Source organism: Astyanax mexicanus, chromosome 23, assembly GCF_023375975.1.
Source record: "Astyanax mexicanus isolate ESR-SI-001 chromosome 23, AstMex3_surface, whole genome shotgun sequence".
In the NCBI taxonomy this organism is placed as follows: domain Eukaryota; kingdom Metazoa; phylum Chordata; class Actinopteri; order Characiformes; family Acestrorhamphidae; genus Astyanax; species Astyanax mexicanus.
The window spans coordinates 30,594,861-30,609,213 of record NC_064430.1 but is presented as its reverse complement, the minus strand read 5'-3'; the positions used below and the strand labels follow the sequence as shown (position 1 = coordinate 30,609,213).

The following is a 14,353-nucleotide window of genomic DNA, read 5'->3' as shown; positions in this document are numbered from 1 at the left end:
GAGGAATGTAGCTTAATCAGTCTTGCCTAAAGTTAAATCTGACACGGAACTTAATGGTAAATTAATAAATAAACAGCAGGGTTTTGTGGAAATATTGATATTTTAGAGAATTGGAATATAATGTTTTCCAATACTGGCCCTTTACACACTGAAATTCCTCTCCATTACTTTAATGGTTTGTTAATATTATGGTGTATTGATTTTGCAGTTTCTATACTGTCTCAACATCTTCTACTTATACCTGTACTACAGTTTTTTCTAGAATTTGCTATCATAGTATTTATATTATATTTATAGATATATATTTTTTTTGTACAGTAGTGGTGGGTAATATGGCCCTTAAGAAATATCATGATATTTCAGTCACGATTCTCTAAATCATCGATTCGATTTATTTAATTTTAGGGTCGCGATTCGATTCGATTCTCAATCTTCTTTTTTTTTTTTTTCTTTTTTTTACAGCAGAGAGGCCTATGCCAGTTTTAGATTAGTCTATGGTCAGTAATTGGTTTGATTCATCAAATTTACAATATCTTGTTTCAAAAGGTGGGCTTGATATAAGTGATGCAAAGTGATACAAGTGATCTGTAATACACCACATTAGGCACTAATGGTCAAATTTAAATAATTTAATTAAGATATATATGTAATGCCATCTAGTGGCTTTTTTTGGTAGCAGCAGTGTGCACGTAACAAAATAAATAATAATAAAAAAATACAGGAACAGTCATGTAAAAAATAATAGAACAATTAGAGCCTTAACAAACTGAACTCTATTCTACTATAACAGTTAAACATGAAAAATAAGACTTTAAGACTTTTTTGGTCTCTGAGAATGACAAGTTTTTTTTCTTTAATAAAGATATATTATTAACTTCATCTGAGAGAAAGATGCTCCTTAAGGTTCCAAAACTATTAACATATTTGAGGCTAGACAAAACAACTGTTATTTTTATAGTTTCAAGTTTTTCTTTAAGAAGATGAGAATGTGCACATTCTCTGGAGAAAGAGCTGCTCTTTGAGCTACAGTGTGCTGCTCCATTTGCGAGAGGGATCGCCGATCCTCTTTTTGACTTCAAGGCTCGAGACCATGACATAATTTCGATCGATTTCGATGAAATATCGAAATCGTGATACCCCTATATAACACACAAATAAGCTAGTAAGTGCAGAATATTTAGTGCTGCATAAAAACCTGTAAATGATGGAGCACTTTTGAGAAAATACATAATTGGCTGTAAAAGTTCATATTTTATTATTTTCCATTTACAATAGTAAAGAGGAAATTGTTTTTCATCAATTTGTCCAAGTAAAAAAAAAAAATTATGTGGACAAGGTGTTTTAGAATTTTAGAAAAAAAAGGTCTTCCATCGATTTTCAGATTTATTTGTTTTGTGCAACTTCTTTTCCTAAAATTATGATTGTCATGGCTAGGCAGATCTCAGATACGCACAGATACAATAAAACAGGTTTATTGACAAAAAGGACAATGCTAGGGGTAGTCAAAAAGAGCAGGGTCAAAACCAGTGAACAGCAGTAGAGAAGAAAGAACATACCATAAACTAGTAACAGTCTGAGGGTCAAACACAGTCAAGGAGGTATCAGAGGGCGGCAAGAATCAGGGTCGAAAAACAAAATAAGGTTATATACGAAATGGAAATCATAGGCAAGGAGATAAAAATGTTATAGAGTGGATAAATAGACAATACTCAGCAACGGGTGATGTGGAGTGAGGGGTTTATATAGGCCAGTGAGCAGGTGTTTAGAATTCAGGTGATTGGTTTCCTGGTGGTGCCGTGTGCAGTGTCAAGTGTTCGTGAGTGTGTGTGAGAGGTGCATTCTGGGTATTGTAGTCCGGAGACTGAAGATCACAGGTAAAGCTGAGTGTAGGAGAGACAGGAAACTAGAAATTTTAAAACACATTTTTTCTTCACTAAATTAAATAAGGCAAAAAGAAATAATGGAATTTTACACTCAATTTTCAACTGGTGAACATTGCACTTACATCTCATGATATGGATTTTTTTTATTATGATAATACTGTGTCATTATAAAGTGTACAAAGCAGAATGGCACCCTTATCGTACAGTATATTGCAATATATTAAGTCATATTGTGTTACCAGGTTCTTGTCAGTACAACACAACCCTATTTTTTTTTTTTTACTTTAGGTACTTTAGGTAATTTACCTTTAATTTTCTGATGCTGTCACAAACATCCTGATGGGTAAATGTGAGGGAGATTCCCGCTGAGGATGTTTCCATAGAGCACGAGCTCAGAGGAGGAGCAGCCGGATCATTGCGCTGCCCTCCGGCCCCAGCCCAGGAATGCGTGTATCACCTGTCAGCAGGAGTAAGCAGATCGTGCAGCTCCACCTCGGAAACTTGAACGAGTCTCGGGTCATGAGGGACGCCTCGGCGCTCTGGCTCTGACCTGTTTCTCAATGCTCCCAGTGTCTTCTTTCCACTGTCCTGGGTTTGCATTCGAAATGAGTGCAGCCATTCAGCGGATTCAGTCAGTGCGGCACATAACAGAGCTGTGTTTATACGAGACAGACGGCAAGGAGGACTTTTATACAGGCTGGTGCGGTCATAATAGCACAGCTTAGACTCCCTATAAATACATTATACTGACAAAAGTATTGGGTACCTGCTTGTTTAGATTAAATTAAATGTATTAAAAAGAGTTTTTTCATGTGTTTGTTGGAGAAACTGTCTCTGTCTGGAGAACCAGAAATAAAGCACCAAGAAGTTGATTAATGTAATATGTCAGTGATTACAATATTAGAGTGACAGCATTTATGTAAGTTTGCAAGGTACACTTGAAAGGAGGCTGTAGTACCCTGTTGGATCCTCTATCCTGGATAAAAGATCAGATTGAGATAGATGGAGGTTCTACAGAGTCCGTATGGCATCCTGCAGCACATTTACCCATAGACACAGTTACAGCTGGGCCTGTAGATTCTGCTCCAAACTCGTAGGTTGAATCTGAAGCTGCCATCCCAGCTGCTCTCATAAAAGTAGTGTTTGTGATGAATCTGGAGAACCATCAGGGCAAAGAAGTGTTGCAATATTGCAGATATGTTTCTGAGAAAGCCTTTATTTGTCTGGGTAAGCGTTATCCTGCTAAAAGTTGCTATAAGTTAGATTTCCTGCCAAAAGAGCCAACACGTGTCCGCAGAATGTGTTGCACATATAGCTAAGCTGTTAGTGTCCCTTTTATGACTACTAGGGGTGACTGACTGTCATTAAGATAAGATGTTCCCCAGGTTGTTGTCAGATCCCTAACAGAACCTGTATTAATTTTTAAGGCTAATATTATTTCAGTCCATGTTTATTGCTTGTGATGCCACACTGCAATTGAGGGTTATAGCAGTATATAGCAGTTGGCTAACAGCTGGCTGACACCTTAAAATGACCATCCTTCTTCTTTTAGTCCAGTAATGCCTTCTATAAAACACTGTAGACTAGGTAAAATGTCTTTAAGTATGTCATAGGGACATGTCTAGCGGTCAGGTACACTACTCGCAAGATTGAAGCAGCACAATATTTCCTGCCAGGTGTTAAATGTATCTTGTGCCTTGCACAGGTAACCAAAACAAATGTTTGATTATTATGGCGGCAAACAGCAGCGCTGGTCTTCTTCAGTGAGACACACAGAGGCTTGCCTCTCTGTAGCTGCTGACTTTAACACATTGTTGCGTGTTACGTTAATCTCATGGTCTGATGAGCCTTTGTGTTCCTGCCTACACATGACACAGAAGTAACAAGTATAAACCATAGAGATTTGGTCATATGTTGCCAGGTCTGTATAGAACCCTCAGGGCGGTTGCCAATTAAATACGAACACACACTGGGGGAGATTCTGACATTAGTTCTAAGATCTGAAGTGTCTCACGTGAGATCAAACAAAAGAGAAATTGTTGGGTTTGTGAAACCAGCTGCAGTACTTGCTTAATGTTCTGTATTTTACTATCATACATAATTATATATAATTATATACATTAATATAACCAGAGTAATACGTAATTGACATCTGTTACAAAATCATTTTGTCCTGGATGTTTACCAGACTTGGATTTTCCTGTTCCTCAGGGGAGATTGTGGTGAATGAGCACATACATATATATATATAATACCACTTAAAATTATGAGTTTCTTTGATTTTACCAAATTGAAAATCTCTGGAATATGTTTAAGAGGAATATATTGTTGCAATTTCATCTCAATCTCGTGAGCTATTGTGTCTTGTCTCATGAAATAAGTCTTTTCAGATCCCTAGTATGTTTTTCTGCTCTGGAGATTCCTATTCTTTTGGCAGAAGTTAGACAGTTAGACTACTAGACTGAGTTTTGTATGTTCATAGTACGAACATCTGTCTGTGATCCTTGAACATCTGCCTGTTTATGACTCTGTAATTCATTACTTCCTAGGCTTGGTCCATAAATTCCCCTGAATTCTCCGTTTTTGGAGTTTTTCTGCTCTAAACAAATCTCACTCATCTCTTCAGATCATTCAAAACCTTCTCTGTTGGTTGTTAAATGTGTTTGTTGTTGATCGAGTGCTACCATAAATAAAGGTCTAATTCAGGATGAGTCTGCTCTAATGCGTGATGTGTCCTCTGCAGGCGTTCTCAGGGTCGTGTGGGAGCTGTGGTGGAGCTCCTGGTGCAGGTTTAGCTGGAGTGTTTACAGTGTTCTCGTGTTTCTCTGTGTGACAGTAAGTCCTGGACGTTCCTCTGACTCTTGATTTCCCTGTTCCTGTTCCTCAGGGGAGATCGTGGTGAACGAGGTGAACTTTGTGCGGAAGTGCATCGGGGCAGACAGCAGTCAGGATGACCTGTGGGGGAAACTCATCTGCACCAACTTCAAAGTCTCCTTTGCTACCCATGATTCCCTGCCACAACAGGTAAGCTCAGTTGGTTCAGGTGTCTGTATGTAGTCATGTGACGTTTGTTTGTAGTAGTGACCAGTGTTGGGCACGTTACTTTGAAAAAGTAGTTTGTTATAGTTACTAGTTACTTCTCCAAAAAAAAGTAACTAGTTACCAGTAAAAGTAACGATTGCGTTACTTGCCCCATAAAAAAAATGAACAAAAGAAAATAAATTATAACATGAATTTTACTACACTTGTCCGACTTTATTTATTAAAACATTTTTTTTTTTTTTTAGAAGAGAGATGTTATTCTGCACAATGCCGCTTGCTCTGCGCCAAGCACCGCTTTGCCTGCCTGCGATATTTTAGAGTCTGGACGAGATTTTAATTCATTTATTTATATATTTAATATTTTAATAAATTTGCCCTGGTGATAAGAAACGAATGCTAACATATAGCTTTATTTATTTTATTTTATTTCGAACGTTTTAAGTTTTATATAATGGACGGACAGCACGAGACGCCAACAATGTGCTTTATTTTTCAGATATACAAGTGAAATTTCGTTAAATAATAGCAAAGTTAAATAAAATAAATTTATGTTTAGTCAAAGTTCTTTTCTCTCTTAATTTTCCATTTCAAAAACTCCAGCATTTGAGTGAGAATAAGCGCAGGGTGATCAATCGCGCAAAGCTTTTTTCCGCCGGCAAAATAGAAACACGCCAGAAATTTACCTGAACACACGTCATTTCCAGACCACCACGCCCATCTGCGTTAATATATTCCAAAAGTCCAACGCTATTTTAAGGACGCATGCAAGGCGTAAAAATAGACTGTTGATGGAGTGTACGATGGCAACGCGCCACGCTACACGCCTTGCGCGGGGTGTACGATAGGGCCCTTTGTCTGTATGCGCGAAGTAAAAAAAAAAAGTTTATTCAGCTACTAAAGTAACGTGCAGTAACGGCCGTTTACCTGGACAGCACTAGCAGTTAGCCGCTAATGTTAATGCTGCTGCACCCAGCCTTAGTGCTGAAGAAATCTGGAAATCTAAGCTTACTGTAAAAAAAATGGAAGCCCTTTACACTCCAAATAAACGAGAGAAATCTGTGTAGATTAACAGCCAGTGCTCTTTTGACTTTAAAAGAAAATTTTTTAAATAATTACAGTTTTACAGGAAAACATGGCAACACCCCTGTTCCTTACTAGTGTCACATATAATCCACATGCCTTATAATCCAGTGCGCCTTATGTATGAAAATAGACCATAAAATTGACATTCATTGATGATATGCCTTATAATATGATGCACCTTACAGTGCAGAAAATATGCACTATAAAATGATATTTATTATTAGTGACTAGTCGTGTTTATGCAGAGCAGATAATGTTGTTTAGTGTCACTGACTCGGCCGAGAGAGACAGGGCTGGCTTGTGGTGTGTGCTGTCAAAGTATGAGTGGGGTGTGGCTGTTGCACAACATATGAAGTGTGTGTGTGTGTGTCACATTTTTTTTCCATTCCTTTGCCTCTCGCTAACATCAGATGTTTGACATATATCTAAGAATGACGTTTTGACACACTCTGCAGCTTCTCACAGTCGTGACTGATGTTGCTTTTTAAAGCTTTTTAAGTCATATTTTAAGATTTTGAGTAGTTCTGCTCGTCACTCGACCTTAAATGGGACATGAAACACTTCAAGTATTTAGTATAATTCACAAGATGAATTATACTAAATAAAATGTTAAAATGTAACTTTAACAGTTGTCAGTGAAACTGAATAAAAAAAAATAAGCAATCTAAATGTTATTTTTTTAAGTAAGCACAGCGCCATCTTGTCCCAGCGCTGAAAGTGACGTCACGAGGTTGGTTCCCGAACGCCTCACTAACATAAACTATTAGCCTACAGTAATTTAGTTCCTCAATAGATAATTAAAGCCAAATCAAAAATCATTGCAGAGCGGGGGGCACTTTTGTATTGCCCCTGGATGTAGTAATACTGAGTATAGTAAAATTTTATAGGGTGAAGAATGAGGAAAATTCACTTTCACTTTTATACCTCGCCTCTAAAGTGGTCAGCTGTCAGCTGTGAAGCGTGAGAATCCTCCGGTTAGCTGCAATGCTAGGGGTTAGGAGCGAGCACTTTCTAGACCAGGACTATGTGGAGGAGAGGGTTTGAGTCAGGATCATTAGTGCCGGACAAATAAGCTGCAGACCGAGGCTTTTTTCCTCCTCCGCTAGCTAACTAGCTAATGCTAACTAGATGAAGCTAAGTACCCAGTAAGCTTTCTAACTTCTAAACTGAACGGTTTATCAACCAAACAGCGCCTTGGTGTTTCAATATCCACTTAAATCATGTTCATTTCATTCTGTCTTAATGAACTCTGGACTTTACATGTTAAATAGCTAAATCTATATAAACACCTCCAAAACGTCTCGCTCTCAGAAAAGCCTCTGAAAATTCTGCTCAGGTTTATACAGGAAAGATCTCTGAGTAAATGCTCCATGTTAGGCTAGTTCAGCTTCGTCTTCATCCATAATCTCCACAAACAACAAGCTCTTTTACGCTAGCTCTGTACCTGGGCTCTTCACCAACCAGCAGCAGTGCTGCACGGGCAACATGGCGGCGCCCTAGCTCAAACGTAACAAACATAAATATATTATAATTTAGTGTGTAAACATTTTATAAAAAAAAAATCCCCCCAAATAAAGTCCATTATGTTTAATCCTTAGAAAAGTTGTACAAACTGAAAGGTTTCATGTCCTCTTTAAGGTTGTTTTGGGTGCATGTTCTTCAGTGAATCATTAAAGGAGCTGCTTATTTCAGAAAGGAGAGAATAATTAACTGTGTGGTTAATCTGCTACTAAACTTCAACAAACAGTGTGGAATCTGTTAGTGAGGAAAGTCAGAAAATGCTTTTATTCATCATTTATGATCGACTAGAGTCACACTCGTTATCGCAAAAAAATACCCTGAAATATTGTGATATTATTTTAGAGCCATATCGCCCAAAACAATACTTTTTTTCGATACCTTTTTCGATACCTTTTTCTAAATTGCAACCAAAATGTACAAAAAAACAATAATAAACCCGAACAACAAATTTATTTTACAGCCAACGTGAGTAATCTTATTCTCATACTGTCATCATGAGAGTCTCTGTTTTTGGATCTTGAGACTGCGTGAGTGTGCGAGAGACAGCATAAGAGATTTCAGTGTGTTTCATGCAAAGTATCAAAAACAGGAACCAATTTTTTTTAGTACTCTGTAGTACTGAGATATATCTGTCGGTGCCTTTTTGGTATCAAATTTCAATACCCAGCCCTGGCCCAGGCCCTGTTTACACTTAATCAGGATTATATCTGGGTAAAGCCAAACCACATCAAAGCAAGTGTGAACACACCCAAGATGCATCAATGAACAGAAACTCCTCCAACAACCAAAACTAGTGCCTATGCTGATTTAACCAGTGCTGAATGAATCAGTGTAAATAGTTGTTTCTTGTCAGCAAGCTGTTGCCTTCCTCTATTTTTAAAGAAATGAATTGCAGCATGTAAAACAACCGTCTTTAGTACGTCTTTAGAAGAGACTGAATAATAATAAACAACTGGTTGCTATGATAAGTGAATATTAAGTACCAGTCACCAGTTTATTTTATTTTATTTTTTTACCTACAGTGTAAATGAATACTGAAGTGATCCAAAATATGAAGGAACACATTAGAAATCATGTAGTATCTTAAACGTGTTAAACAAGCCAAAATACTCTGTAAAGAAGCATTTAGCTTCTCTTATATGGGGAGCTGTTAACTAGTGGATTCTGAGGCTGAAGAATTTATCCTGTACAACAGAGGAAACTCTCTCTTCCTTTCCTTGGGTGGTCCTGATGAGTGCCAGTTTCATCATAACATTTTTGATGGTCTTTGTGACTGCACTTGATGTTTCAGATTGATTGCCTTTCATTCCTAAAGTATTTTTTCTTTACTTAGTTGAGTAGTTATTTCCATAATATTATTTAGAACATTATTCAAATATTCACTATTCACTGTATACCTGTAACTCTACCTCTTCACTACTTTACTTTAACTGGTGCTCTCAAACACATTAAGAGGCAAGAAATTCAAGTAATTAACTCTTGATGAGTTCAGCACAGCTGTTAACTGAAAGCCTGAATTCCAGGTGACTCTACCTCATAAAACTAACTGAGAAAATCCAGCAGAGATGTGCAAAGCTGTCATCTAAACAAGAGATGTTACTTTGAAAAATCTAAAACATATTCTGATTTAACACTTTCCTGTTGGCTAAATAATTCCATTTTTGGTATGGTACTGTACTGGTATTGTACTCTACATATGTTTTACCCAGAATTCTGTCTGACCTTGCTGTTTAGGGTAAATGCTTGTGGCTAAAATCTAATCAGGAAAGAATTCAGATACTATTGCCATAAAGAGATCAGGTGTAAACAGGATCAGAACAACTTTCCCCATTATTGGTAGAATTTACTACAAATGTAATTCCAAATAAAAACTATTGGTCTAAAGAAATCTTATTGTGTTTTTTGCTGTTCAGAGGTTCCAGTGTGTCCACCGGCTGCTGGGAGAGCATGATGTCCCCCTGGCGTGTGTGGAGCAGGTCGTGACTGGTAAGATATCAGCAGACTTGACCCTGCTTAAGCTGTTAAAGCTTTGATTTATAGTTCTTTTATTGTCTGATTTTTACTTACTAGTAAAATACATTGTGTTTATGCTTTTTCTTAGATATTACACCTTTTAACTGTGTAATAATCAGCTGACTGATGTTTATAAGTCACTGTTTGAAAGTAGTGTCGGTATAATTGATGATTTATTAAATACTTTAAAATGCAAGATTTAAAAGTTCTTGCGTTATGGAGAAATGATATATGGATGATATATAAAATGATTTGGAATAGTGTGAATATAAATTAAATATTGTTGTCTCTCTCCAGTCCCTGTTCTGGTGTAGTGCTGTATTGTGCTTGCTGGGTTTTTTCTGCTTTATATCACATGATTGGAAGGACAAAGGTTTTGTTATTGTGCTGAGTGGAGTTTGATGTGTTAGAGTAGAGAAATACCATTTAAAAAAAAAAGGCTTTTTGCAAAGTTATAAAAAGAATTCTCTTTCTGCGTAAATTTGTTTTAAATTGTGATCTGATCTTTATCAAAATCAAGAGTATTGATGACACAATCAGAGACAAAAATGTTGGCATGCCTGAAATTCGTTTCCAGAAAATGATTTTTTTCTCCTAAAAAAGTATTGCAAGTATACATATTTTGTTATACACGTTTATTTACTTTGTAATTTGGAACAATGCAAAAACAGAGAAAAATATGTTTGGTGGCGCGACCTGTAAAGCTAAGCTAATTTAGGTAAACAAAACCGTCATTTTAAAAAACACATTTCAAAAGAGTGCTGGATGTTAGTCTACACAGATTACTTTCTTGAAAACTTTTTTTTGGGTGAGTACAGCGCTTCGTTTATTTAAAGCAGGGGTGTCAAACTCATTTTGGCCGAGGGCCACATTGGCATATTGGCTGTCCTCCGAGGGCCAGATGTAACTTATAAATGTAATAAAATGTAACCAGATGTAATATAAAATTAATGTAATTACTCCTTAATGTTAAATAACTCTCAATATATTATTTATTCAATCAAATATTACAGTTGCATGGAAAAAAATGTTTGCTTGTTGCTCTATTAACATAAATCCTTTTAATTTGTCATGTTATGAAATCCAAAAACTCCACCAATCAAGAACCAAACTATTCAAGTGAATAGAAATGACATAAAATACAAGTTATATTAACTTTGATCAAAACGTTTAATACTGAAATAAGGCTTAATAAATATAAAATCAAAAATTGTGAGCTGTTAAGAACATGTGACAGATTTAGCAGTTCCTCATCCAACCACTAGTGGGAGCTGCAGCAGCACAAGCCTGCAGTCTTTACTTAGTCAGAGCTACAGCCCAGCCACGGGCTACAGGGCTCAGCTGAGCCAGTCTGGAGCGTTTTTACAGTTTTTAAAGTTCTTCTGTATAGGAAATAAAGGTTTTAACCGCACTAACCGGATAATACAGCTCTCTACAGTTCATCTTTCAGCCCAAGCAGCTAACAGCAGCAGGTTAGAACAGCCATCCCGGAGTCACTGCTCGGATTACATTATAAACAGGTCAGTTAGCGCGCTGCTAACCTCAGGATGTTTATAACTACGGAGTTTAGAACACACCACGGCTGCAAGGTTAGACTATAGAAGGCTCCTGAAGACTATTAAAGGCTATTGGAGGTTATTGAAAGGGTATTGGGGGCAGAAATCAGTACAGGCTGGTTAGATAAGTGATTCACCTCCTCGTCCTTTGCTGGGTCACAGTGATGTTTATTAACATCATTAAAACAGATTGTCAGGTATTGTCTTATAAATATTTACACATAACTTATATCTCTCCTAAAAAGCGTTTATTTTGGTCAGTAACACTCTTCGTAACACAAAAGGCATACCGGTCTTTCGCCTTGAAGCACAGCCGTCCGTCTGCATCAGCTTCTTTTTTTCTGGACATTATGGGATAAACATGTCTCAATTCCACCCGCGAAGTTACACCTTCCCTCCGGCAGGGTTTCCACATCAATGACTACACTGCCGTGTAGTGGCAGTAAGCCGTAACTTTGCGGGTAATACAATCGACAAGCATTGTGGGAAATGTAGTTTTTGGTCAAAGAACGCTTCTGACCTATTTATTATAGACACTAAGATTTTACAAGCTCTCGCGGGCCACATAAAAGGACGTGGCGGGCCACTTTTGGCCCGCGGGCCTTGTGTTTGACACATGTGATTTAAAGTAATCCTGAGTGTTCCGGTAAGCCAGGGCAATATTAGCTATCATAGCTTTTTACGTAGCTTGTTTTAACACGGTAAACGCACAGGCTACATTCCAATATACTCGGCTCTGAGCTGCGAAAGAGCTAGCGCACATCAGGGTTAGCCACTAATGCTAATGCTGCTTTAGCAGTGCTAGCCAGGGTTAGCAGCAGGCTACAGGTCGATAATACTTACTCCTGTATAACTCTGTACTTCAGCAAAGTGGCTTTACTGCTCCTTAATACCTGACTGGTAGAATTCATACATAAGGCGCACTGATGATTTTTGGAAAAATTAAAGGATTTTAAGTGCGTCTTATAGTGGGAAAAATATGATAATATATCAATTCACTCCAATCAAAAATGGGCCAGACAAAATTATTGCCACTCTTAATTTAATATCTGGACACCTTTTGGAAAAAATAACTGAAGTCAATCGCTTCCTGAACCATCAACATGCTTTTTACACCTCTCAACTGGATTTCTGGACCAGTCTTCTTTTTCAGACTACTTCAGGTCGCTCATATTTGAAGGAAGCTGAACTCTCCAGCACTTTGTGTCCAGCCATCTCTGGTTAGAGGTGCAGAACATTGTATAGTGTTCAATATGAGAGGAGATTTCGCACTGTTGTTAACGCAGCATCCCAAATACACAAGTACACTATATACAGACACAGTGGAGCAGTACTCTTACTAGGTACCACTCTTTTTCTTATCCTTCTTCTTGTCTGTCTCTCCTTCTCTATCTCTTTCTGTCTCTCTCAATCTCTTTTTTTATTCTTCTCCTTGTTTGTGTCTTCTTCTCTCTCTCTTTCTCTTATTTTCTCTTTCTTCTCTCTCTTTATTATCCTTCTCTTTGTCTGTCTCTCCTTTCTTTTTTCTTTCTTGCTCTCTTTGTAGCTTTCTCTCTCTCCCTCCCTCCCTCCCTCCCTCTCTCTCTCTCTCCTCTCGATCCTGCAGTATTTGTTCTAGGTTTACAGATGAGCTGTTCTGCAGATGAACGAATGTAACCCATCCCGCTGTGTTGGTCCGGCTGTATTGACTGGAGCTCAGAGCAGCAGAACCTGTTTGGGTGGCTGGCTGGCCCTCCCCCCGTTAGCGGGGCTGTTTTTAGCCGAGCTGTGGATGAGATCACTGGGCCAGACCGAGGCTCAGTGCTGCAGAGGCTGCTGGGATTAAGCGTGTTTGTGTTAGATCATTGCCTCCACTCTTTGCTGACTTTGCCCCCCAAGGCCTGAAACCTTGTATAGAGTTGACAGAGCATGAAGGGGTGTGTGTGTGTGTGTGTGTGCGCAAATAGTTAATGTTAGAAGTGTGTGGGACACAGCAGTGCTGCTGAAGTTTTTAATCATATATATGTATGTTTACATAGACACTATTATGGACAACATAGGGACACCTGCTTATTCATTGTTTTAAGGGTTTTAAAAAGAGTTTTTCCAGTTTTTTGGTGGAGTAACTGTGTCTACTGTTCAGAAAAGACTTACTACCGCACTCTGGAGCATTGCATTTATTTACAAGAGCATTAGTGTGGTCAGGATGCTGGATGATCACCACCCAACCAACCTATTTGTAAGCCATCTATGGTTAAGAAGTCAACCGTGCACTGTGCAGGTTGATTTAGTGTCCGTGTGTTTGCTTTTGGCATGTTTTGCATGGGTATGATTTGGGGCATAATGGAAAATAAACCATTCAGCGTGCCAGGTGTGCTCATTAGGACCCCTATCACTAGTGATACCCCAACACCATCAGGGTGAAGACCAGCACATGCCTCCTCTGATACATGTAAAGTCATCCACCCCCTCTTTTTCAACTGCTGATGCAGCACTGCTGAGTAGCATCACAGCGCATTCGGAGGAAAGCGCAGCGACTCAATTCCTATACATCAGCTCACAGACGCCTTGTCCTGTGAACATCACCCTATGGAGTGATAAGGTGTGAGAAAGCTCCATCTACCCACCCAGAGAGAGCAAAGCCAATTGTTCTCTCTCAGGGCTCCGGCAGCTGATGGCAAGATACTTGAACAGGATTTGAACCGTGGAATAGTGGAAGCGCTTAGCCAGCTGGACCACTCGGAGCCCCCTGGCGGATTGTTATTTTAACAGCCCAGTGCTTCTGCGCTTCTCAGCAGAAGAAGCTGACCTGCTTGTTTACACTGTGAAGGTGCACCAGCAGGTTATTTACTGGAACAGCAATTATATTTTATTTTTTATTCTGTTTATAGTTACAAGAGCGGGTATATGCACGTTGGGTGTTGACTGTTGTTAGGGTTTTATTTAGTCAATGGCACACCTGTGTTTTCCATTGCCAAGGTAGCAATATGCTAGAAATGTATCTGAACACACCTCATTTCTAGAACACCACACTTATCGGCATTGATATATTCACAAGCACTGTTGCTGTTTAAACGATTCAGGCACAAGGCATTAAAATAGACTATTGGCTGTTGCTAAGATAGCAATGAGCATTACAACAGGCCTTGTGTGCAGAGTGTAAGATAGGGCACAAAGTGTGTGTACTTACTTGTGTCCACAATAAGAGTTGGAAGTGTCAGATTGTGGGTTAGCGTAGTCGAGTGAAAGTGTAAATATGGGCCACAGAGGATCTGT

At 38.5% G+C, this 14,353-nt stretch overlaps 1 protein-coding gene across 5 annotated transcripts in view; it reads left to right on the top strand.

Annotated features, from left to right (window-relative positions):
• The window catches only part of mtmr10 (myotubularin related protein 10), an 86,986-nt gene that overhangs the window by 30,951 nt on the left and 41,682 nt on the right, over positions 1–14,353 (top strand). For all 5 annotated transcript variants that reach the window (XR_007429238.1, XM_022665121.2, XM_049471313.1 and 2 more), the window contains exons 3-4: positions 4,771–4,907; positions 9,443–9,515. Coding sequence is in view for 4 of the 5 variants with exons in the window: in XM_022665121.2 (XP_022520842.2) it covers positions 4,771–4,907; positions 9,443–9,515 (210 nt within the window). In the remaining variant the exon portion in view is untranslated. The remainder of the gene's footprint in view (positions 1–4,770; positions 4,908–9,442; positions 9,516–14,353) is intronic.